Source organism: Myotis nattereri (genome assembly GCF_964212035.1).
Source record: "Myotis nattereri genome assembly, chromosome: 2".
Classification (NCBI taxonomy): Eukaryota; Metazoa; Chordata; class Mammalia; order Chiroptera; family Vespertilionidae; genus Myotis; species Myotis nattereri.
The window spans coordinates 205,485,380-205,512,186 of NC_138076.1; the positions used below are offsets into that span (position 1 = coordinate 205,485,380).

The following is a 26,807-nucleotide window of genomic DNA, read 5'->3' on the forward strand; positions in this document are numbered from 1 at the left end:
GGGCCCAGGGCCCTGAATATATCATCAGGTGCTTGCGGACTTTCTCTCTCTCGGCTGTGTTTCCCTTTGCCTTGGCCTCAGCCTCAGCCTCAGCAGATCATCCCCTCTCAGAGAAACAGAGCTGCCCCTCAGCAGTCCCAGCCACCAGCTCAGCATGCCCGTGTCTCACCCAGAAACTCCAGCAACAGCCTCGCCACGGAGCCTCCCTGGCCTGGCTCGGGGCCCAGCGTGCTCTTCTGACCCCAAGGGCTGCTCATGTGCCCTCCGCTCCGGACACCACACAGACTGCAAGTTAGTTAAAGAGGGGTCAGTCACCCCAGGGAGCATCGAGGCTCCCCAAAACAGAAGGAATAGATGCTGGAGAAAACCAGGCATGGTCTGGGGTGCCACGAAGCCTGGGCCCCTCCCCTGAAGGTGCTCCCCGTGAGCAAGACTTTGGAGGACGGAGGCCTCGCTCCCACTGCACCCTGGGGCGTGCCGAAGGTCTCTGTGAAAGAACACACTGGGCGTCAAGAGCAGCGCTCAGCACCCTTATTTGGGAGACCACAGAGAGGACTTGGCCCCACACGGGGTGCCTGAGGGAGATCCTAACGACTCCCCACCTACAGGTCACCCTGTGAGTCAGGCAGGGGGCACCTGGCTGGTGTGCATGTTCTCACGGGTCTGTAACCTGGGACTTGCCAAAGCAAGTTGTCTGCCTGAGACCGCAAGCACCATCCTGGGCCTGGACAGAGGAAATCTAAACCGCCCTGGGGAGCCCTGATCCGAGGGCTTGGGCTGTGCCCGCACTCACTGCCCCGCAGCCCTGACTACCCCAGGTCGGTCTCCCACAGTGCGTCGCGGGGGGGGGGGGGGGGGGGGGGCGGGTGGCTGATCCACACTGGCTGCTCACACTGGAGTCTGCAGGGCCGGCAGCACTGGCTTCCTCCGGGAGCTCGTGGGAAATTCAGAGCCTCAGGTCCTCCCTGAAGTCCTGCGGGCTGAGAATCTGCACTTGAACAAGCTCTCCAGGAGCTGGCATGCCAGGGAGCAGCACTGCTGTATTTGTTCTCTAGAGCTGCCATTACCAAGGACCCCGGCCTGGATGGCTTAAAGCATCAGACATGTATTCTCTCCAAGTTCTAGAGCAGCGGTTCTCAACCTGTGGGTCACGACCCCGTTGGGGGTCGAACGACCCTTTCACAGGTGTCGCCTAAGACCATCGGAAAACACATATATAATTACATATTGTTTTTGTGATTCATCGCTATGCTTTAATTATGTTCAATTTGTAACAATGAAACTGGGGGTCACCACAACATGAGGAACTGTATTAAAGGGTCACGGCATTAGGAAGGTTGAGAACCACTGTTCTAGAGGCTGGAAATGTGAAATCGAGGTAGTGCGAGGACTGGTTTCTTCTGAGAGCTGGGGGACAATCTCTTCCATGCCTGTGTCCGGCCTCCGGTGGCTGATGGCCATCGTTGGTGCTCTTGGCTTGTAGATGTAGCACTTCCATCTCTGCCTCCACCATCACACGTCATTCCCCTGTGTCTGGCCAAACTTCCCTTTTCTTGTGAGGACACCAGTTATGCTGGATGAAGGGCCCACTCTACTCCATCGTGACCTCATCGTAAGTAATTCCACGTGCAACAACCCGATTTCCACATAAGATCACATTTTGAGGTTCCAGGAGTGAGGACTTTAATACTTTGGGGGCGGTGGGGGTGGAGTGGGACACAATTCAATCATAACAACTGTCTTCGAAGCCTGCCCTTCCTAAATGCTGGGCTGCTGGCTGATTAGGAAACACCCGGAACATGGCAGTAAATGTATTTGTGCAAACAATTTTGTCCGTTTAGAAGACGGCATGGCCGCCATGAGGCATGGAGGTGTCTATCTGGCGAGGTGTTTCTGGCTCAGGCAGCACACCAGCAGGCTCCTGGCCTCACAGCTGACCACCCAGGGCAGGGCCAGGCGAGGGCCCTCTGCGAGGTCTCCCACCAGGCTGCCCATGGGAACCACCGAGGCCCAGACCCTCCCCTCAGGGATTCCAGTGTAACGGGCCTGACATGCTGCCTGAGCATCAGGATTCTAAACAATTCCCACATGATTCTCACCCGCAGGCAAGTGTGAGGACTAAAGGGATGGATGTTCTGGTTCCTACACATCACAAAAGAAGACAGTTCAATCCTTCCCCAGAGAGGGGGCAGGGCATAGGCACAAATAATCCCAAACAGGAACATATACAGATTCCGAAATTTTGCATTTTAGGTGGTTGTTGTGTTTCTTTGTGTTTTTTTAAAAAATATTCTTATGTGCAAAATGAGGCTGCTGTGAGAAGTGAATGAATATACATAGGTAGCGCCATTCTCACAATCTCCCATGACGGGGCACTGTTTATTGCTCATCACAGTTTTGCCAACTGCTGAAGTACAGTTTTGTGGCATTTTAATTTGGTGCTTATAGTACATTTAAAATGATCCCTTCTGGGTACATGAATCCTTTCTCCTAGTGGGTTTCTTTCTTTTCCCAAGCAATGCTTTTCATCTGGAAGTCATTGTACCCCCGATATTAATACAGCTACATTGGCTAGCGTTCTTTAGCCCAGTAGTAGTTAGTTACATGGTGTATCTATTTTTCAATCCTTTCCCTTTCAAAATTTCTATATTCTTATGTTTTGGATGAGTCTCTTGAATGAAATATAATTGGATTTTAAAAAAAATCTACTCTGGCAATCTCACTGCAGATGCTCTGTAAACCAGAGCATTTAGCCCATTTACATTTAATGTAGTTACTGATCTACAGGAGATAGAATAACAACTCACAGGGGACTTCGTGGAGGTTGCAGTTCTCACCAGTGGCCATGAGAGGGCAGCTCTAGGGGATCTGCAGCCATGGGCATCTGCAGCCATGAAGGGACAGAAGGACGGAGCATCTGCTCTCGGGGTTCCACCACTGCTTCCAAGCCTGTGTCTCCCCGACAATTTTGGGCGTCCTCTGACCCCGGGAGGAATAAGGATATGGACCGGGGGACAGGAATGTAGTGAACTGGGAGACAAAAAAGCAACCCAATGACCATGCCCATCCGTGGGGTGAGGGCTCAGGGCAGAAGCTATTTGTCAACTTGTATAGAAAGAGTTCAATATTTTAATAACTAGTGCTGCTGCACAAGCCATTCACAGTGATATCAACCTGGTATCAATCCAATATTTGGATTTAAGTCTACCATCTTATTTTGCTGTAACACCTTCTCTATGCTGGCATTCCTCTTGACTTCATTTTTTATTTACATCTTTTCTCTTGTACTTTTTAAGTCCTACATTTATTTTTAATCCTCACTTGAGGATATTTTCCCCAGTGATTTCCAGAGAGAGTAAAAGGGAGGGAGGAGGGGGAGAGAGAAAGAGAGACACATCAATTGGTCGCCTCCTGCACGCGCCTCTACAGGGGTTGGGGAACCTGCAACAGAGGTACGTGCCCTTGACCTGGAATTAAACCCGAGACCCTTCAGTGCCACAGGCCAACACTCTAACCACTGAGCAAACTGGACTGAGCAAAACCAGCCAGGGCTAAGTACTACTCTTTTTTTTTTTTTTTTTAGAAATTACACGATTCATCTTTTTTTGTTGTTGTTGTTAATCCTCACCCGAGCATATTTTTTCCACTGATTTTTAGAGAGAGTGGAAAGGAGGAAAAGAGGCAGAAAGAGAAACATCGATGTGAGAGAGACACATCGATTTATTGCATCCCGCACACCCCCCAACCAGAGCCAGGAATCAATCTGATATCAATCCAATATTTGGATTTAAGTCTACCATCTTATTTTGGTAACCAAGCAACTAAGGTATGTGCCCTTGATCGAAATGGAACCTGCAACCCTTCGGTCCACATGCTGACACTCTAGCCACTGAGCCAAACCCGCTAGGGCAGGAAAAAATTTAAGAATTAGTGCCTAATAGTTCATCTTTGATTTTTCAAAGCTTGTTTTTAATCAACACATTGACTTTCCTCCCTGATAATACAAGGGCCTCAGAACACCTTAATTTACCCCCCGAGTCCCTACTAATTCACTGGTGTATATTTTAACCCCTCGTATTTTAATCCTTCTTAAGACATCATTACCATTATTCTGAAGACAATGTTTAGTAACATTTATCTCCTTTGCTCTTCTTCCTTCTTGATGCTTTAGGTTATTCTGGGATTATTTTTTTTATTTTTGCCTAAAGCTCATACTTTACAGCAGCGGTTCTCAACCTGTGGGTCGCGACCCCTTTGGCGGTCGAACGACCCTTTCACAGGGGTCGCCTAAGACCCTCCTGCATATCAGATATTTACATTACGATTCATAACAGTAGCAACATTACAGTTATGAAGTAGCAACGAAAATAATTTTATGGTTGGGTCACAACATGAGGAACGGTATTTAAAGGGCCAGAAGGTTGAGAACCACTGCTTTACAGTTTCCCTAACTGAGGGTCTTCCTTTGTAAATGTTTTTATTTTGCCTTCATTCATAAAAGAAGTGTCCCTGAGGATGGGGTTATAGGTTGGCGATTATTTTAAGATACTCTCCCCGCTGCCGCCTGGGAGCTGAGTTAGTCTGTTAGTCCCATCAGAGCAGCTGCCTTTTTGACTCTGGCTCTACTTACTTTCCTTCACCTTTCTGCACTTACACTATTGTCTCTTGGTGCCTTGGTAGTCTTTTTATTTATTCTCCTTTAAACCTGTTGCGCTTCTGTGGTTGGTGTTTTGGAATCTTTCTGAAAGATGTTGAGCCACAGTTTCGTAAAATATTGCCTCTGCTCCACTCTCCCTCTGTCTGAGACTCTGATTCAATGTTAGATCCTCTCACATGGCCAAACCATGTCTTCTAGATTTCCGATCTTTTTTTTCTCTCTGTGCTTTATTTGGGGTCATTTCTTTAGCTCTACATTTCACTGTATTATCACCTTCTCAGTGGTGTTTAATATGCTGTTAAACACAACACATCCAATGATGTGGGTTATATTGTACATTTCATTTCTAGAAGTTCTATTTGGTTTTTTAAAAAATTGGTTGTGTCACTTCTTTTTAAAAATATATATTTTTTATTGATTTCAGAGAGGAAGGGAAAGGAAAGGAGAGAGAGAAACATCAATGATGAGAGAGAACCACTGATAGGCTGTCTCCTTCACGCCCCCTCCTGGGAATCAAGCCCGAAACCTGGGTATGTGTCCTGACCTGTAATCGAACCGTGACCTCCTGGTTCATAGGCCAACCCTCAACCACTGAGCCATGCTGGGCGGGCAGAAACTTTTTATAGTTTCCTATTCCCTGCATATATCTTCAAACCTGATTTTTTCCCACTTAATATGTATGATTTTTAAAAATTTTAAGAATCAGTGCCTTAATAATTCCAGTACCCTGAGCTATAAGGGCTTCTTTCTATTGTCTATTGTTCTGTTTCCTTTCATTCATGGTGTCTGTGTCTGCTTATCTTTGACTCTGTGCTAGCTATTGTACAAAAAAAAATCAATTGAATAATTATTTGAGGCCTAGGCTGAGCGCCTTGCTCTACACAAGACAGCCTTTATTGCTGGCCTGTCTGGGATTACCATGCGTGAGAGTCCCTGGAAAACCAATAAAACTGCAGTCCAAATTGCAATTACTTGTGAGGGTTCATCGACTTGTAATTCACATTCACCTTGAAGGTGTATCCTTTGGGTCTCAGCTTACTGTGGGGACGGTCTATCATCACATTCCCCACCTTGAGTGGCCCTGGGTGCTGATCTCTGTCTCCCTTGCCCTGATTGGTGATCAAAACCAACGTTAACACTTGCCAGACTTAGAAAGACTCTTGGGGAAAAGGTAGCTTTCGTACTCGTTTCTCTCTCTGGGTTTCCATTTCCACATCATTCTCTTCTGGGTAACTCTTTGTCGTGCCAACCCCTTGAAAGCTTTGAAGATTATTATTATTTAAAACCAGTTCTTAAGTTGTTTTCGGTGGGAGAGTTAGTCCAAATAACCTTGTCCACCATCACTGGAATTAGGAAGCCACATAATGTCTTTCTTGGTACAAGGCTGGCACTCGGGAAATGATGGCTGGATTAGTTGAATTGTAATAATCTCCCAGACACACTTTTTTTTTTTTGCTTGTCTGCATTTACAAAGACTGTTTCCTATCCGTGGAATGCATAGAACTCCCCCATCCCACGATCTAACAAGGCTCAGAATAAATGCCATCTTTTCCTCCAAGTTCTTCCTGTTTTCTCCACTTCCCCAAATCTGAGTCCTATTTCTTCCCCATCGAAACCCTCACAAGACTTAGCGTGCACCATCCTCTGGGTACTTCGCTAGATGGGACTCTATTAGCACAACCATTTCTCTCTCCTGTGCATTTCCACGTTCTTGACATTTCTGGGCTTCTCAAGAATCCCCTCGCTCTCCCTCCAGCTCAGCATACATCATACACAGATTTCTTGGAAAACATCAGATCCTGCACTTTTAGGTTTGATGTCCTGGGAGGGGCATGCCATCTGCCATACTGCTGGAAGCAGGACGTAGCTCATTAAAATAAGCCGTTACATCTGTGCTGCACTTTAGACTAGGATGCTCTCACAGACGTGCCTCCTACTTCAGTGCTGCTATCGTCATGCTGCCGCCGAGAATCAGGGGGTAAGAGATGGGGAAACACACCCAAACAGAGCCACAAAGCCAGGGATAGAACGCAGCCTTTCTCCCCAAGCCCATGGCTCAGGCCAGGGCACCCAGTTAATGCCCCATATTGTTCATGCCACTCGTCATTTCTATGGCAACAACACCTGACACTCGGAGAGCAGACATTCTACATGTGAAAGCACAGCAGCTCAGAAGTAAGGCCTGGCCGCTGGATGGAGGGGTTGGCTCCGTGAGGAATCCCCCACAGGTGAAGGGGCCTTGAGTGTCAGTCCTCCTTACCTCACCACCTTGGTACCATTTCTCACGACCTGCATGTCCACCATGCAGCCCCCAGTAACATAGGCAGCAAGGTTCAACTCTGAGAATTCGGCCTGAAGGAGAAAGCAAAACAAAGAATGATTCAGCAGATGTGAATAACGCTAAGAACGGCTAACATTTATTGGGCACTTATATGTTGCCACGGACCCATTAATAGCTCACTTGAAACTTAGGAAGTTGGCAGTATTATTTACTTCCCTTGTTGAAAGATGAGGAAGCTAAGGTGCCGAGAGGCTTGGGGACATGGCCAAGGTTACATAATGAATAAAAGGCAAAGTTGGATTGGAACCACGCATCTCTGATTCAAAGAACCGTGCTTTCTCGCTCGGCCAGTGTGGCTCAGTAGTTGAGCGTCAACCTATGAACCAGGAGGTCATGGTTCCATTCCCGGTAAGGACACATGCCCCGGTTTTGGGCTCGATCCCCAGTAGGGGGCGTGCAAGAGGCAGCCGATCAATGATTCTCACTCATCATTGATGTTTCTATCTCCCTCTCCCTCTCCCTTCCTTTCTGAAATCAATATATATATATATTTTAAAGACCCATGCTTTCAACCATGACTAATTTCTACCTGCTTGAAGGTGAAAAAAGAAACTCTAGCTCCAGGACCAGACGAGGCCAAGTGCTGTCAGCATGACCTCTCCCCTGGCCTTCTGCAGCTTCCTGCAAGGCTGTGGTGGGGACTGCAGCTAGGTGAGCACGCAGCACTGTTAAGGGAGCCTCCTCAGGTTACCTGCCATCAGTTCCCTTTTTAGGTCGTGGTCCCTCCCCACTCCATCCATGTGGTTACAGTAGGAGCACCATGTCTGCGCACTGAAATACTGTTCCCCTGGTCCCAGCTGGTAGCGCTGGCGCCTGACCCAGGCCGGGAATATGATGCCCTTCCCTTAGAATTAGAATCTGCTGAGCGATCCATGCAGTTCCTTTCTAGGGGGCTGTAGCTTTAATACACAAACCCAAGTGCAAATGGGGACCATGTTTTCTGCCATCTGGATTAAGGAAGCACAAAAAACCAGAGTGGAGGGGGAGAGAAAAGGGGAGGGAAGGTGAGGGAAGGGAAGGGAGAGGAACATCGATCAGTTACCTCCCATTAATGCCCTGACTGGGGATCAAACCTGAAACTTAGTATGCACCCTGACAGGGAATCTAACCCACAACCTTTTGATGCACTGAATGATGCTCCAACCAACAGAGCCCCCCAGCCAGGGTGAGATGGGGAGTACTGTCGACATTATGTGCCAGCTGCAATCCTGCCCTTGGATTTTATGAGATGCCTCTGTATCATTATCAGTTCATCTTTGTTTTATTATTTGCTTAAGCGAGATTTCGTTAATTTCTGTTGCCTGCAACCGGAGCACTATGGAATAGTACATCCCTCCTAGCAGACAGCGATGTGTGTCATGACCCTCTGGATTCATTTCCTAAAGTTGTCATAACAAAGTACTATTACGTTTAAGGTGGCTTAAAAGCAGAAATTTCTTCTCTCAGTTCTGGAGGCTAGACGTCCAAAATCAAGGTGTCAGTAGGGATGGTTCCTTCCAGGGGCTGTGAGGATCTGTTTCAGGCCTCTCTCCCTGGCTTGCAGATGGCCACCTTCTTCCCATGTTTCATCACCTCGTCTTCCTTCTACACATGTCTGTGTATCCCAGTTCCCTTTATCTATGGACAGCCATCACACTGGATTGGAACCTGCTGCATGACCTCATTTTAACTTGATTACTTCTGAAAAATTCCTATCTCCAAATAAGGTCACATTTTGAGGTTTGAGGGGTTAGAACTTCAACATACGAATCTCAGGGAGACAGCGTGCAACCTATAACCCCATCCTAGAAAGACCAGAGCACTAAACCATGCCTTTTACACAGCAGATAGCAAAAGCAGGTTCTTTGGATTTAATAAATTTTTAAAAATAACTGCTCACATGTATAAGGCACTCACTGTGTGCCAGAAACCGACCTAAGCATTTTACATTCATTTAATCCTCACCCTTGCCCAGATTAAAAAAAAAAAAAAAGAGCCAGAAATGAAATTAATGTGCCCAATGTCACGCAGGAAGAAGCAGAGCCAGGATGTAGACCCAGGCTGTCTGGCTCCAGCCCGTGCTTTCATTCGCTGCCCCCCACAGCCTCTGCTGTTGAGTTCAATGAGGCATTAGGTGAATTACAGTGGGGAATTTTACAGACCTAAAAGCAACCCATTTAAAGAGAAAAGGAGTTGACATTGAAGGGAAATATCATTTCCTGGTGACTGAAATGTATCCCCTTGGAAACATTTTAACAGAAATTATGACCAAAGCCCGAGCCATCTCCCCAAATGGCCTTAGAGCAGCGGTTCTCAACCTGTGGGTCGCGACCCCTTTGGCGGTCGAACGACCCTTTCACAGGGGTCACCTAAGGCCATCCTGCATATCAGATATTTACATTATGACTCATAACAGCAGCAACATGACAGTTATGAAGTAGCAACGAAAATAATTTTATGGTTGGGTCACAACATGTGGAACTGTATTTAAAGGGCCAGAAGGTTGAGAACCACGGCCTTAGAGCAAACCCAGAGTGCTATGTCTCTTGCCCTAATTAATACCCTCATTATGCTGCGGTAAGGCGAAAAGCACAGAGCCCTCTTAATGAGCCCAGGTTAGTAAACAGTGGTAACGACCTGGTTATTAAGTCTAACGCCTTAAAAACACAGTCCCGTCGTGTTTAAGAGACTTCACTGGCAAGATTACAAAGAAGCATTAGCAAGAACAGTGGATGCTTGAGTTTCTGGAGGGAAAAAGGTTAGCAGAGGCTAGCAGAAAGTTGCAACATAGGAGAGCTGGGCACCGAGCAGATGAAGGAAGGGAGTGAATCAGAATCTTGGGTGATAGCATTTTCTGACTCAAGGTGGCAAAGACCCAAATGCAAAGAAAGATACTTGGACAGGAAACACCCTCAGGCTTGGCATCCACGTTAGACATTCATCTTGCTCAGACCGGGTGTCTGGAGTTATTTCCCAATCACGGAGTTTGGGTATTTACAGGAGGTCAATGCCTGGGCTGCAGGGGAGCCCTCCTGAGAGGAACTTAAAGAGCAGCCACTGTGAAGCGCTTCAGAGCTCCCCTAGAGTCTGTCGTGGGTTGAACTGTATGCCACACCCCCCCCCGCAAATATGTGCAAACCCTAACCAGTGCTACCTGCAAATGGTACCTTTATTGGAAACCGTCTTTGCAGAGGAAATTAAGGATCTCAAGAGGAGATCCTCCTGGCCCAGCCAGCGTGACTCAGTGGTTGAGCACTGACCCATGAGCCAGGAGATCACAGTTCAATTCCTGGTTGGGGCACATGCCCAGGTTGCGGGCTCCATCCCCAGTAGGGTGTGTGCTGGAGGCAGCTGATCAATGATTCTCTCTCATCATTGATGTTTCTATCTCTCTGAAATCAATAAAAATATATTTTTTTTAAAAAAGAGGAGATCAACCTGGATGAAGGTGGGCCTTGAATCTAAGGATAAGTCCTCACAAAAGAGGAGAAGGGGAGAGAGAGACCCGGGAAAGAAGGCCTTGGTATGTGGAGCTGGAGAAACTGGAGCTACACTGGCACAAGCCAAGGAACTCCAGGAGGCACTAGCAGCTGGAAGAGGCCAGAAGGACCCTGCACTGGAGCCCCCAGAGGGAGTGCCCGCCTGCTGCACCTTGATTTCAGAGCTCTCGCCTCCAGAACCATGAGAGCATGCACTTGGGTTGTTTTAAGCCACCAAGTTTGTAGTAATTTGTTATGACAGTCCGGGGAATAAAAGTGCGATAATTTTGGAAATTAAATGCAATTTCAGTATTATATGCAAAGGTGTCAGGGTTCAAAGAAGGTCAGTGTGGCTGGGTAAGGCTCCTTCATTCACTGTACCTAACACATACATATATGCATACACACACACACACATTCCCTCTCTCTCTCTCTCTCTCTCTCTCTCTCACACACACACACACACACACACACACACACACACACATTCCCTCTCTCTCTCTCTCTCTCTCTCTCTCTCTCTCTCTCTCACACACACACACACACACACACACACATTAAAACACCACCCATTCACTTATACTGTAAAACATTATCTACAGAGTCACTTAAATTTTCTGCCTAACTTAACCTTTGACCTTAAAAACATTTTGGCCCTAATTGTGTTCTTATGTTTGAATACTACACTCTAAGCACTGTGGTGTGGATACAGGAATATTCAGAAAGATTGCATTCAACTGTAAGCTGGTCAATATATTAGCTACTGAGTTTTGGCAATTTATTCACTGCTTTAAATCTCAGTTTGACATCTTTAAAATGAAGACAATAATATCAGCAATATCGATCTTTAAAATTTTTTGCAAAGATTCGATATAATGGATATGAAACACCTAGCACAGGGCTGAGACACAGAAGGCAGTTGCTAATATTATTTTCAAATATTTCATTGTCTTTGTAAGAGTAAACTGAATGTACAAAAAAATTGTATAACCAGAAAAAGAGCAACCCCTTCAAATATAATATACATATTAAATAATATCTATATATTGAGGTATACTATATAATAGAAGGCTAATATGCAAATCGATTGAACGGCAGAACAACCAGTCACTATGATGTACACTGACCACCAGGGGGCAGATGCTCAACACAGGAGCTGCCCCCTGGTGGTCAGTGCACTCTCCCAGGGGGAGTGCCATTCAGCCAGAAGCTGGGCTCACAGTGGCAGCGCTAAGGATGTCCGACTGCTGGCTTAGGTCTGGGGAGCAGGCTTAAGCCATCACTCAGACATCTCCTGAGGGCTCCCAGACAGCAAGAGGGCGCAGGCCGGGCTGAGGACCCCCCCTTCACCCCCCACCCCCCAATGCATGAATGTTGTGCACCGGGCCTCTAATAAAATATAAAGAGTAAGGACTGCTTATGGCTACAATTAATTAACAGGGACTATATTTACACTCTCATCTTAATTAGAAAACCAGACAAAATATATTAAAAAACAGTTTTCAGCCAGTGGACAGCAGGCATGGCAGGATTATGATCTCTGCAAAGAGAAACAGATGGAATGATCCCTCTGATTACTCGGCTAACTGCCTGGAGGCAGCTTTCAGGCAGCAGAGCAGCGTGGGAGAATACCAACAGGCTTGATGGTCTCACTGAGCTGAGGAGTCTGAGACTGGAGGTCCGGGAGGCCAAGGCGGCTAGAATTTGCAGGACAGGACATAGGAGGAGATGGGCATGCACAGGAAAAGGACCTCCAGGGAGGTCTGCGAGTCCTGAGTGCTGATCTGAGCATGCACGAAAGGAAGGAACCACCAGAAACCAGCAGACTCAACACTCTCCAGGACTCCTCACAGGCCGGACACAGTTCATGCTCTCCCAGCTGCGGTGCGAGACCTGGTAATGGGAGTCGTGTCCTCAACATGTAGTAGTGGGACTCAGGTGGCCCTGGACTACAGCACGCTCTAGATCTAGGATGTTTAATTTGTTCTAGTTTGCTAGGAGCTTTCCTAGCGTTAAATCAGAAAGTCCTGCTTCTCAGGAACTCGGCTCTCATTTCCAAAGTTGAGTCTCATGTCCTGGGGACCTCTTTGACCCAGGCACACTGGGATGATAAGTCACTCCATGAAGACATGTCTGAAGAAAAGTTTAAAAGCATTCCCTGCAGGTGTCGATTTTATTCCAAGACTCTTAACTGCATCTCAGAACAAAGTACAGCACGATTTAAAGGAATGCAGCAAAATCCAGCAGCTAACATGTAAAATTCACAATGTAACATGTATGGTATTCAATCATAAATTACCAGGCATGCAATGAAGCAGGAAAGGATCACCCATAAGAAAATCAATCAATAAGAACAGAACCAGAAATAAGACACATGGGAGAAGCAAAAATGAAAGTTAAAAACTAGGAAGCTCACTAAAACAACTATTATAAATATGCTCCACATTCTCAAGAATGTAGGAGAAAAAAACATTACCATAATGAGGAGAAAAATGGAAAAGTATTTTAAATGGAAAAATAAAACTCCTAGAGATAAAAATATAGTATCTTAAATGGAAAATGCGCTGTATGGAATTAACAGTAAGAGAAAACAATACAAAATATAGGAAATAAATCCCAGGAATAAAATACTAAGAAAAAAAAAACCCCACACAAACAAACAAAAAAATAAACACACACACACAAAACAAACAAAAAAACCACACAAACACATACCTCAGTGAGCTATGGGACATCAAACAGTCTAATATGTGTGTAACTGAAGTCCCAGAAGAAGAGGAGGAAGGGGCATAAGGAAAAATTTAAAGAAAATTGGCCATAATCATAATCACATCTGTAAATCCCTTCTGAGTCACATGTTCACAGATGCCAGGGATTCGGGCGTAGACTTCTCTGGGAGGCCCCTCGGAAACACTACAGGCTGCAGAGGAGGGAAGTGATTAGCTATTTAACCACAAATATTTCTGCAGCATTTTCTAAATTCCAGGCCCTGTTATCAGTGCTCGATAGGGTTGGAATCATATCCACTAAGAAAATCTCTTCTACAGACCCTAGACCAGGAGAAATAAGCACGTTTATAATTAAACACATCCAGTTCCACCGGAATGCACATGCACACACGTGCACATAGCACACACACGAGACAGGACAGAACGCATCCACTTCCCTGTGTCTTTCACCGCATTCTCACTGGAACGGGCACCTGGCACGCATGGGATGCCACGCAGATAACATTACTGAAAACATGGGGTATTCACGCTTATTAGTCCATTTGCGATGAAGATGATGATGATAATGTTGATGACAGAACGGAAAATGGTGCCTGCAGTCATCATTATTCTAATAAACTGAAGGATGCTGTTAGGCCAACAGATCAACGAGGAAGAAACGGCAATGGGGACTTGAAATTGGATGACCGACTGGAATGCACAGGAGAAACCAAAAATGTGCGGGAATGTGGAGGTGGCAGCTCACATGGGCCTTGACCGTGACGCTGACTGGAGGAGGATTTCCACACGAAGAGAAGCTGTCCAGAGTTCCCGAGAAAGGCAAGATGCTGGCAGACAGACTGCTCTGGCATCCCAGTGGGGCTGATAAGATACTGGACATTCCTGCCAGTTAGTGGAGACCTATCTGTACCCTTAACCTTTAGAGTGTGCTCCTCTCCATGGCCTCGAGCACTCCGTATATTTTGCAGGAGGAGAAAGACAGACGGAGACAGACAGATACCGAGTTGCTGTTAGAAGGTGGGCAGCCTGTAGTAGCCCCCGTTTCTAATGCTAGGGCGACTTCTGACCCCCTGCCCTACTCAGAGAAACTGATAACCCTTGGTCAGGACATGTCGGTGCCACAGTCACCAGTGGGCAGGGGCAGGGTGGGATGAAAAGCCAGGCAACCACGTGTGATTCTGACCCCCACGCTCTGCTGCTCGCCCACCGAGTGTCGGCTGCTCTGAGCGTTCAACCTGCCAACTTCCTTCCTCCTGCCTTGGGGGTCCTCAGAGAAGCGAACCCCAGCATCCATCCTTGTCTCTGCCACTCCCTCTCCCGGGAGTTGGCAGCTAAACCCCGATCCTCAGAAGGCCCCGGTGTCCTGCTCTCTCTTTCCACAATCGTACCTTGGGACTCTTTAGTAATAGGAGCCACCTATTCGGTAAGTAACATCCGCAAATGAGATTTTGGCCTCCAGGAGGGTCCGAGGTGGCCTTGCTTTGGTCTGGAGCCTAAACAGAGGGACTCAGGGCAGCTTTAGCGGAGACCCTGCTTGGGGGGCGGTGGGCCGAGACCAGCTAACCTTAATGGCATTTCAATTCTCACTTGCAGTTCCTCCTGTGTTTTCAGCTGCCTTAGGAACCTGGGGCGGGGGTAGGTGACTGTCAAGGCAGGATGAGGGCATTCCTGAGTCCTCCAGCAAATTTTCATCAAACTCCACCCTCATCCCTAACAGATTATGTTTGCTCCTGGGAAGGAAACGGTGCCGTCGATGAATTCCTTTTAAAAATCTGCATTCTGCATGGACTGTGATTTCCTTCAGTATTAAGTTCTTTCACAGAATCTCACAGAAAGATAAACAACAGCAATCTATATACATAAAAAGCCTGTGTCCTTGACATCTGTGACGACCAAACGACCGGTCACCATGAGGGCGGATGAGTGGGGTGCTGAACGCCGAGCAGTGGCGGGTGGGTGGGCGGGGCTGTAGGCATGGTGGGCTACCGTGCACGATTTTGCGTGCTGGGCCTCTAGTAATAACAATAAAAAGTACTAAATACAGAAAACCTGAGCCCTACACGGTCTATAAGGTACCACGTGACTTAGACTCTGATGACCTCCTGACCTCACCTCCCACCATCCCTGTGTGCCCCCATCCTGACTCCTCTGGCCTCCTTTCCATTGTGAGACACGGAAAAGCTCCAGCCTCCAGTCCCCCAGCCTCTGAGCCCTTCCCAGCTTCCTCTGCCACTCAGACCTCTGCTCCATGGCGCCCCCAGAGGCGCCTCCCTGCAAAGCACCTACTGTACCCAATGCCCCACTGCCTTGTGTAACCTTCCCCCATAGTCCTCATCCCCATGACATACATATTTATATCCCTCACAATTAAATACTTAATTGGCCATCTCTCACTAGATATGAAGCGCCAGGGGGCAAGGGTTGTGTCTGTTCCGTTCACAGCTCTATCCCAGCACCTCAGCCAGTGCCTGGCACACAGCACGGTGCTCAGTAACATCACTGAATGGGCGACACCTACTGTGCAGATGCCAAAGGTGAGTCCTGGTGAGGTCCAGGGAGGCAGAGTGACTTTGCCCAAAATTTCCTCCTGGTAATTACGTCAGTTCGGACCCAAACCCAGGCGGACACCCTTCGCACTGCAGCAGGTAGCTTAGCTGAGGTGATGCGTGTTCCAATGCGCAGAGATGGGTCAGCTCAGGGAAGCCCTCATGCTTACGCCTTCCCATGTCTTCTCCATGCCATCCGCAGAATCTGTCAGCAAAGCCCACGGCCCCTGCCCCGCCTTCAGCCTGTGCCTCTTCCAACTGCCCTGCTGCTGGCAAAGCCCTGGCAGGCGGCCCGGGCCTGCCGTCAGCGAGAACTGCTTCCTGCAGATTGCCCGGCACAGGCTGTGTTTTTGGCTCCGAGGGCCCCGTGGGCTCAGTGACTCCCTTGGCTGGCATCTCGGGGCGGAGGTCTCTTCCACCGGTTCAGACTCACCTCCCAGACAAAAGAGGCTTTGAGAGTCTGCAGACTCCCTCAGGAGCCTGTTCCAGGAGAGGAGATTTACTCAGGAGCCACGCCTGGCATCTCAGTGAAGGCCAGGCCACTGGGTCAGGGTGCGCTGCCCGAAGGAACCGCCCACCCACCATGCAGAGCACAGGGGACCATGGGCAGAGGCAAAGGCACCTTCTGTTCATCAAAAATCATAATATTCCTCTGTGTGTGTCGGGGGGGGGGGGGGAGGGGGGCGTTGTGAGTGTGTGCACACCCATGCATGTAGCAGGCAGGGCAGGGAGAGATAAAGACATCAAAGCGTGTCAAAATAAATATAAAAACACAGGAAAAACAAACTCATAAAGCCTACATTCCTAAATGTTCCAGTAATGGAATATCCAAAATAAGGCGAACACCATGTTATTTCAAAAAATATACCAACAGCAGTGATTCACAGTTTACAAAGTGTTTGGAATAACAGTGTTGTTTTTTGTTTGTTTTTAATTGATTTCAGCAATAGGAGGGGGGAGGGGGGGAAGGGGGAAAGAGAAAGAAACATCGGTCGGTCCCATACACCCTGACCTGGGATCCAACCTGAAACGGGGTACACAGGGCATGTGCCCTGACTGGGAATGGAACCTGCGCCCTTTTGGTGTTTGGACGATGCTCCAACCAACTGAGCCACACCAGCCAGGGCCACAGTGGTTTTTAGAGTCAGACCACATGAGTTTGAACCTGAGCTCTACCCCTGACTTGCTGGACAACTCACGTGGGCAAGTTAGCGGCCTGCCTATGTCCCATCCCCGTTTGTAAACTGCGGCTCAGAAGGGTGCCTTCCGAGGGCAGCTGTGAGCGTGAAATGAATTAACCCATTTAAAAGCCCTTGGCGAGGGGCAAAGCGAAAGTAAGTGTGACACCCATTTTAGCTCTCACGGTTACATTATTTCATTTGAGCAGCGCAATGACCTGCTGATGTGAAGGTAGGTTTTAGCATCCTCACTGGCTGACGGCAAAAGTGAGGAGCAGAGAGAGCAAATGACTTGGCCAAGATCACAAAGCTACTGAGCAAGACGGCTAGAGCATGAATTCAGGTCTGTGTGACTCGGAACCCATCCATTACCTCATTCACTGAACAGATGATTATTAAGTAGCTACTATGCCCAGGGTAGGGCCTAAGGGCACATCAGTGAAAATAACAGACAAAAATCCCCGTTCTCATGAAACTTGTATCTACTGGGGGAGATGGACCACTAACAGTAAACAATGTCAGGAGAGGAGAAATAGATGCAGAAGGGACAGAGTGAAGGTTATGTCACATGAGGGGGTCCAGGGAAGGCACTTGACCTGTGAGGGAGAAAACCACACAGATTAGAGGGGAGGGCTTTCTAGGCAGAAGGATGAAAGGCGCTGGGTCCACAGACTGCGAGAGTCAGCAACAAGGCCATGAGGCTGGAAGAGGGCTGGTGAGGGGGTGAGGGGAAGGAGACACGAGGGGATGGTGGGTGGGATCATGGTAAGGATTTTGTTCTGTATGAGATGGTAAGACACTAGCATCACCACCATCCTCATCAAGACCATCATCATCTTCATCCTCATCAATGAAGGCAATGAACATTAGTCATCACCACCATCATGGCTGGCAATATAAGAAGTCAGGGAGTCAAATTTGAGAAAAATCACCAGGAAAGGCTGATTTTTAAGGACTCTCTTAATAGCCAAGTGTTGTTCTCCAAAGCACGCATGTATCTTTGGTAGGGGTCAAGGGGCAATTCTGGTGCCCGCAGCAGGAGGACCCAGGGATGCCCTAATTTTGTCCTAATGATCACCCCCTCCTGCTCAGGTTTCCAAGACAGCTGTACCCACAAGAAACCACAGCATCTGAGACTCAAAGGAAAACCTCCATTGCCCTTTTCCCTCAGCCAGGGGAAACTTCAAGGGCGGGAGGGCATTTCATAATGTCCTGAGGAGGAGGGGAGAAGGGACAGGAGGAAGGGGAGGGGCAGGAGACGGGGAGGGGCATGTGGGGGGGGAAGGAGGGAGGAAGAGGAAAAGGGGGGAGGAAGAGGGAGGGAGGAAGAAGAGTGGGAAGGAGGAAGAGCCTTTAAGGAGAACAGAATGGTGGGGCCACCACAGCCTCATCTCTCATCACCCCCAGAGCTTTTATGAGGTTGCGAGGCCTAGGAACCAATTTTGCTCCCTGCAGCAATTTTTGCTCCCTGCCACAGATCAGGCAAATCAACGTTCAGAGATTTGAAGACCACAGCTTAGCCACACAGAGAACAGTGATGGTTACTGCCCCCTTGACATCTATTCCTCAGTGCCGAGCTGGGCTCCGCGTGTTTAGCCAATATTCTGCGAAATGTCCAGAAAACTGTGCTTACAGGATGGAGCAGGCAAGTGGGAAAGACTCCCATTTCTCCAGGTGGACCGGGGGTTCAGGAGCCTGGAGACGGGGATGTGGAAGCCACGTCTGCCTTTCAGCAGCTGAAGGTGAAGGTGACAGTGGCTGTCGGTCCGGGAGGGGGAGCTGTTTGGGGTGAGAAGAGGCAGGAGATGTAACATGCATGGCCCTGCCAGGTATGGGGAGGGGAGATACCAAGGGAGCTCACACGGGCCTGATATAATTTAATTTCTGCAGATATTTTGCCCAAATTGAAAATTGAATGTTGTAACGCAATGACAGGAGCATCTTACCCATCAAAGCTCTGAGAAATTAAAGTGCTCTATCCCGACCTAACACACGTTTATTTTATTTTTTCATTTAAAAATGTCCAAAACCATTTTCAGGGCTGTCAGGGTGAAAAAAAGCATCCCCCTTCCCTTTCCAAACCGCTGCCACCCGCAGCGTGGACCTTCTCCTCCCAGAACGGCCTCCCAGCTATCTCCCCGTGCCCCACCTCCCCTCCATTTGATGCAATCTGCACACCCGGGGGACAGCCCTGCACCCCCCGAATGGGGACCTACCACCTGCTCCTGCTGTGGACACTTAGGGAGGACCAGCAGGTTTAACACCCAGAAGCTGAACGCTGAGAAGAAAACTGATGCAGAAGCAAGAGTGTGTGGCTGAGAAGCCTGCATGGGGTGCCACTGCAGAGAGGGCAGCCAAGCATCTCTGAGGAGGCGGCGTTTGTGCAAAGAAACTGACCAGTCAGGGCGTGAGCCATGTGGACGTCTCCGGGAAGAGGGTTCCAGCCTGGGCAGGATGTTCTTTCTACAGTTTTACAAAGTTTGTTTTCATTGTGGTAAAACACCCGCTACGTAAAATTTGCCATTTTAACAAGTTTATGTGTTCAACTCAGTGCAGTAAGCACATTCCCACTGCTGTGCGACCATCACCACCATCCATCTCCGGAACTATTTCATCATCTCCCACAAAATCTTTGTACCCAGCCCTGGCCGGGTTGGCTCAGTAGGTTAGGGCATCGTCCCATACACCAAAAGATTGTGGGTTCGATTCCCATTCAGGGCATGTGTGGGAAGCAGCTGATCGATGTTTCTCTCCTGCTCTCCCTTCTTCCCTCTCTAGAAAAAATTAATGAGGATGTATCCTTGGGTGAGGATTAAAAAAAGGGAGGAAAAAAACACAAATAACTTTGTACCCATTAAACACTAACTCCCCATTTCTACCTCCCAGCCTCTGTAAAAACCATCCTACTTCCTGTCTCTAAATTTGACTACTCTAGGCACCTCATAAAAGCAGAATCATACAGTATCTGTCCTTTTATGTTTGGCTTATTTCACATAGCATAATATTTTAAGGTCCATCCACGTTGTAGCTTATGTCGGAATTGCACTCCTGTTCAAGGCTGAATAGTATTCCATTGCCTGGATATGCCACAGTTTGCTTACCCATTTGTCTGTGGATGAACACTTGGGTTATGTCTACCCTTTGGCTACTGTGTGTAATGCTGCTATGCACACAGATGTACAGACATCTGTTCGAGTCCCTGCTTTCCACTCTTTTGAGCATATGTATATTCAAAACTGGAATCTCTGGGTCACGTGGTAATTCTGTTTCACGTTTTGAAGATCCGCCATGCAGTTTTCCACAGTGGCCGCACCATTTTACATTCCTACCAACAAGGCCTACGGGTTCCAGTTTTGCTACATTCTCACCCACACTTGTTTTCTGTCGCTTGATTTGAAGGCACAGCGAGAAGGCCAATGTGGCTGGATCCGAGTAGCCAAGAAAGGCAGGGGCAGGAAGAAGGCCGGAGAAGTCTACGCACGAAGGGCCTAGAGTGGTGGGAAGGGCTCTGGCTGTTCCTTGGAGTGGGATGAGGAGCCTGTGGAGATCCCTGAGCCATGGAGGACCCTGATCCCATTTATAATGGGGAAGTTAACCTGATGCTTCCAGCTCCAGAAGTGGGGGGCCTCTGAGGCTGGCACAATCCTCCCCTCTCCCAAACTGCCAAAGGGCTAAGCGAATGCAAACACGGGCAGATGCGGTGAAAGGAGACACTTCCTTCCCCGCGAACAGACCTGACACAGGAAGCCCACTCGTGCTCCCGGAGAATGAGAGCCCTGGCCAGACCTGTGCTCCGGGAAGCACGGGAACGCTGCCCAGACACAGGCTGGCCGAGCACTTCCCATGCTCGCGCCCCTGAGTGCTACCGAACAGCCCGTGGTCCCATCTGTCTGCAATCTTGCGAGAAGGGCCTCGCGCTGGCGCCTGTTTAGAATAACGCACACATGGCGTTTCTGAAGTGAAGACGAAAGAAGACCCCTGCTCCCCGGCCCGCACAGCTCGTGTGTTTACTTTGGAACAGGCGCTGGGAGCTCTGGGGCGAGACATCGCTGCTCTCTGGTCCCGAGGTTGATTTGCGAGTCCCCGTAGGTTTGGGCTGCAAGCGTTTGGGATGAACTGGTCCCCCGTGCCAAAGCCCACGGTGAACGATGTCCAGATGAAGGCTGGGCTGGGGCGCAGGCAGAGCCCACGGACAACTTTCCCCATTACTCCTTCCTGGTTCCCGTCTCCCAACAGGGACTCGGGCTTCTAAAGGCCGCATTCCTCTTCTTACATGCTCATTTTCTTCCCAACGGGCCACTGAGTGCTGAGACAGCGTGACCCAGGTGGCTCAGAGCCAGCCCACACCTATTCCCCAAATGGGGACAGCCCCCTCCACACTCCATCCTGTGGGCATGCATTCCCAGGCCAAGAACCCAAGGCGAGCTGGTTTCCCTGGCCACGTGGTGGGGGGCGGGCAGGCCTCGGAGCTGCTGAGCCAGTGACGTTCTTGCCTCACAGTGGCAGTGGCACGCCCAGCGCCACCAGGAGCCGTGACAGGTCACTTCTGACCTCGCAGGCCCGGAGGAAACAGCCCATACATGTCGACTCACAGGCACAACCTTATGGAGAAGGGCCCCCCCATGTCTGGCAACTTCATAAATAACTTCCCCGGAACCGGTGCAGCGGAGTGAGTGCAAAGGATGTGAGAGAAAGGATGAGCGCGCCAGACATGGCCCCGCGGTGACAGCAACGTCCCTTTCTGCACCTTCACACCTGCTTCGCCTCTAAGGACCCCTGGCGCTGTCTGCACTTGGTGGCAGCAATGCCCAGGGCGGTGGGGGCAAGAGCTATCCCGGCAGGAGTAACAGTAACAGAAGCCGCGGCTGCCGTCTTTGGAGAAGTAGAAACACCAGTAGTGATACTGTTAAGAGCATGACCAGTCGGAACAGGGCTCGCTGTGGTCGCCAGATGAATACCATCGGCACTTCCAGGGCAGTCTGTTCATTACAGTGTAGCATATTTATAACTGAATAGCAGAAGTTATATTTATGCTAGAATTACAATTTATAATAGTTTGTGTGTGTGTGTGTGTTTGAGGCACTTACTACGTGCCAGGCACTGTTGTAAGGACACTGCGTGTATTAACTCCATTAATGCTGACAGAAACCCCGTAAGGGCCCTAGTATTACGCCCACTTTACAGCTGGGGGTAACTACGGTGTGATGAGAGTAAATAATTTCCCAAGGTCACACGACTGGGAGGGAACAGACCACAGGCTAACACAAGCACCAGGGACCCCGCTCTCGTCTGCTCAGCGAGGCTCCCTCCCGCCCTGGTAGCCCTCAAGGAGGAAAGCCCCCGCTGAAGGTCACGGTGGAGCCTCTGAAGGTCACAGTGGAGCCGCTTCTGCAAGGCCGTCAAAGGGGGCGGGGCTTGGCCACTTGGAGGTTGAAATGATTCTAGCTACGCATCAGACAGAATGGTCATTTTTACGTCTAAATGCGTGTAAACATCGGGTTTTCTATAATGCTGAGTTGAAAACAAGAGGCCTGTTTTGTGAGACTATAAATGAGCAGCCGTGTGACGAAGCTTGGGAGCTGGACATACGCATCATCATGTCTCATTTTCTAACTTCTAATGCTTTGGCATTGGGAGGGCCCCTGGGAGACTGCCTCTCAGGGCGTTAGCCAATTCCTAGAGACGGTAAACCACTCCCATTCAGAGCTGGACATTATTGATACAGAGAAGGAATGAGTTAGATTATGTCCCTCCCTCCCTCTCTCTCTCCCTCCTTCTCTCCCTCCCTCTTTCCCTCCTCCCAAGCATGCTCACTGTAACAGCAGGCCTCTAAGAGGTGCGACTGGAACACAGCTGACAAGCGGACAGCTCCAGGTGAGAGATGGCCAGAGAGAACTCAGAGTTCTGCTGTCGGTGGGTCTCATTCCCATCATGTATTTCCCAAATGAGCTCATCGGTCCAGGATCCAGGCACCGTATCCCTAATTCACCGTCCTTTTTAAGCAGCCTCATATCAAGTGCGAGAACTGAGGGCTCCTCTGGGGCCGCCCCGTGGGGCTCATCGTGCTGCCAGCACTGGTCGCCGTGTGCAGAACGATGCGGCGGCCCTGAGCGGGGCTGACAGGCAGGCCTGTGTCCAGCAGTGGTGTCTGCTGGGACCGGGGGAGGGCTGGCCCGTGGGGAATGCTCCCTGCATGGGTCACCTCCTCCTTTCACAACTGAGACAGCCTCGATCCAGGGTCCTCTCTGATTTAACTAAAATGGACCAAATCCTTCCACTGTAATGAGTGCTGCTAGTGCTGTTACTACCTCCCTTGTGCAAATAAAGGAACTGAAGCTCGGGACACGGAGTCACCTGCCCACGGCCCCACAGGTAACAAGGGGCAGAGCCAGGATTCAACCCCACGCTCTTCGGACCCAAGGCACAGCTCTGTCCATCACACCAAACTGTCTCCAAATAGCTCTTCTTTCTTCTGAGGCCCCCCAGAATGTCCCTCCTCACTCATGAAATACTATAGCATAGCAACAGAAATGAGTGAGAATGAGCCATTTCCCAACAAATGTATACAAAGGGAGCCAAGGTGAGGGTTAGAGAAAACCAGAAGCCACACAGAAGAAGAGACATCAGAGATGGACCCCAGGAATGGGGGTGAGTCAGCAGTGGGAGTTAGGAAAATACAGTGTTTTACAGACTATGGGCTCGGGAGCCAGGAGTTCAAATCTTGCCTCTACCAATTATAGGTGGTGTTTCTAGACCTCTCAGAACCTTAGTTCCTTCCCCTGTAATACTAACAGATAACTCACATGGCCACTGGGAAGGCAAAATCTTGGCAGAGTACCAAACGTGTGTGTGTGTGTGTGTGTGTGTGTGTGTGTTATAGCTAGTGCTTAAGGTCATTATTGTTATTATTATTATACTATTATTACTATCATGAAATACTAAATTTCATAAGGGAGTTTAGGGAAAGAAGCCTAAATCTGAACTGATTAGAGACCACAAAATAAAAGAAGTGGGGAGAGACTCAGGTTTGAGAGCGATGGGTGAGGGTATAAACAGATGGTGGATGGATGGATGCATGGATGCATGGATGCATGGATGGATGGAAGAACAGACATTCACAGAAACAACATTTTTGGAAACCAAGATGCAGACCCTAAGGGGACATCCGCGATGAACAAGAGAGCATCTAAATTAAGTGTTGGCTCCTCCAAAGACCCTCGGGAGACCCTGAGCAGGAGAGGGAAGGAGAGGTGGAGAGAAAGCCAGGCACGGCCTGGTGGGAAGGGCCTCGGTGCGGCCTAAAGACTTGGCCTTCATCCCAGAGGCATCGAGGAGCCTGGGACGGAGAGCAAGGGGAGCCGGAGCGAGACAGAAAGCAAACTAAGACACGTGATCGAATCCCGGTTCTTTCGCTGAATGAGAAGCTAGGGGTCCCGGCACTTGGCTGGCCCAGCCAGGGGAGGGGCAGCCCCTGGTGTCCCTGCTTTCCCTGGCAGCGGAGGGTGGCTGCCTGTCTCCTCCCTGTCTGGGCAGAATGCAGGCCCCGGGGTAGGGTGGGTGGGAGGTCATCTGGTTTGGTTCCATCTTCAACAGGCTGAGACCCACCCATCACTCATGCAGGAGCCCCAGGGTGCTGCTCAGGGAGCGAAGGTTCCAGCAGCACAGATAAAGGGAGGTCAGAACAGCCAGGCGGGCTGCCTCCGGTGTCTGAGAAAACCAATCTGAAACTCTGCTGTAGGCGGAGGAGGCACACGCTTTTTCGGGTCTGGCTGGACAACAAGGGAGTCGAGGGGGAAACAATGAGCTTTGGAACCAGGAAGACACAGGCCCAATCACAATTCTGTCGCTAACTGCGTAAATACCTATTTTAGCTCTCCCGGCCTCCGCCTCCTCATCCGGATACTAACACCTCAGGAGTTGCTTAAGAACTACAGTGGGGCCTTGATTTCCGAGTGTCCCGATTAACGAGTTTTTTGAGATACCAGCTGTCTCTCCGCCAATTTTTTGCATTGAGTTGATAGAGTAATTTGAGTTAACGAGCTCGGTCTCGGAACGAATTAAACTCCTAAGTCAAGGCCCCACTGTACTTACAGCAACACGTGAGGAATATCAGGGTGATGACAAGCACATAGCTGATCATCGGTAGTTCATTTTCCTTCCCTCAACATGCGCTCAGACCTTCCCCCCCCGCCCCCCCCCCCCCCCCGCCGCCAAATGGAACCTCGATGGCCCACAATGGGGCTCCGCTCCGCTCCTGGCTGGCGCTGCCCTCTTGCCATTGCCAAGTTCTTCCTCTGAGAACTCGCAAAGCCTGACTTAGCAAGGAGGGGACAGGATGAGGGGCAGGTGGGCTCCACCATAACCAGGAGCGTGACCTTGGGCAAGGCAGTGCACCGTGATGAGCCCTGGTCCTACAGAACAGTGAAGAGCATTCCCATCTCAGTGCTGCACCTGCCGGCTGTGCAGCCTTGGGGAGGACACTTAACCTCTCTGAGCCTCAGGTGCGTCAGCAGTTCCTTGGTGGCTGAGGTGAGGATTTATACAGGTAAACTCTTCGACAGTGGCTGGCACGCCGTGCTCACTAAATGTTACCTGGAGCCTAGCTAGTGTCAGAAGGGTGCTTCATCTGTGTTTTTTACCATAAAAAAAGCATCTGGGAGGGAGGCGGGTCCATCTCCTGAGAAGTTCTTGTCGTAGACCCAACACAGTTTCCCTGCAGCTTATTTATTTTACCCTGGTCCAGGTCAGTTTGATAAATATTTACCGGATGGAGAGTGTGTATTGGGGTACTTGGAGCATCTGCTATGTGCCTGAATCGGTGCCCAGCGCTGCCTACCTACCACATGCCACTTACCACCGTGTCTCTCTTTCACAGATCCTAATGCAGTTTGTAATTATGGTGTTTGTGTGTGTGTGTGTGTGTGTGTGTGTGTGTGTGTGAGAGAGAGAGAGAGAGAGAGAGAGAGAGAGAGAGAGAGGGAGGGAGGGAGAGGGAGAGAGACTGTGTGATTAATATTTGTCTCTTCCATTAGACCTTAAACTCTATCCAGTCAGTGCCGGGAGCCGGTCCATGCTTGCTGTTTCAAGGGACCTGGCATATATGGCATACTGTTCTTAATATGTTTGCTCACCTTCTTGGCACTATGTGTTTTAACCAAGGTCGCCTCTCTGAGAAAGGTTGTTTCCCCAAGTAGGGATTTCCCCCTGAAGTTAGGGAGGGAATAAAATCCCTTAACTAAGTGCCAGGCGGGTAATTAATCACTTTAACTACGAATAATCATGCTTAAGCTACATAATCTTTACTCCCTGGAATGGCGATAAGAAACGCCCTAACCTTTGGAATAGAGATTGATAGGATTGGAATCAACTGGTATAAATACAGTTGAAACAAGACAACAGCAGACAGAACTTAGGAGACAGAGAGAGAGAGACAGAAATTGGCACAGAACCTACACAAAACGTTCTCTAGAGACAGAAGAACTTCTCTGGAGAGAACATGGCAAAAGATCCTGGACAGAAACTGGCCTCAGAACCTAGAGACAGAACCTAGCGAGAGAACATGGCAAAAGATCCTGGACTGGACCTGACTACAGAAATTGGCAAGAGAACCTGACTAGAACCTGGTGACAGAACCTGGCTGGAGAACCTAGCGAGGGAACTTGGCTACAGAACCTGGCTGGAGAACCTGGAGAACCTGGCTGGAGAACCTAGCAAGACAACATGGACACAGAACCTGGCTGGAGATCCTAAGCAGAACCTTCTCTGGAGATGGAGACCAGAACTTGGCTGGAGATCCTGGCTAGGCTGCTGATCAAGTGAACGCTGTCTCCGTGTCATTCCTTCTTCGCCGACTCCGTCTACGCCTTTGGGAACCCCTGGACCTGCTGGGGTTGGACCC

General features: G+C 49.2%; 1 protein-coding gene across 2 annotated transcripts in view; it reads right to left on the reverse strand.

Moving 5' to 3' along the window:
• SYN3 (synapsin III) overlaps positions 1-26,807 on the reverse strand; it is a 419,516-nt gene that overhangs the window by 285,906 nt on the left and 106,803 nt on the right. For both annotated transcript variants that reach the window (XM_081082855.1, XM_081082856.1), the window contains one exon: positions 6,918-7,009. In XM_081082855.1, coding sequence (XP_080938981.1) covers positions 6,918-7,009 — 92 coding nt within the window. The remainder of the gene's footprint in view (positions 1-6,917; positions 7,010-26,807) is intronic.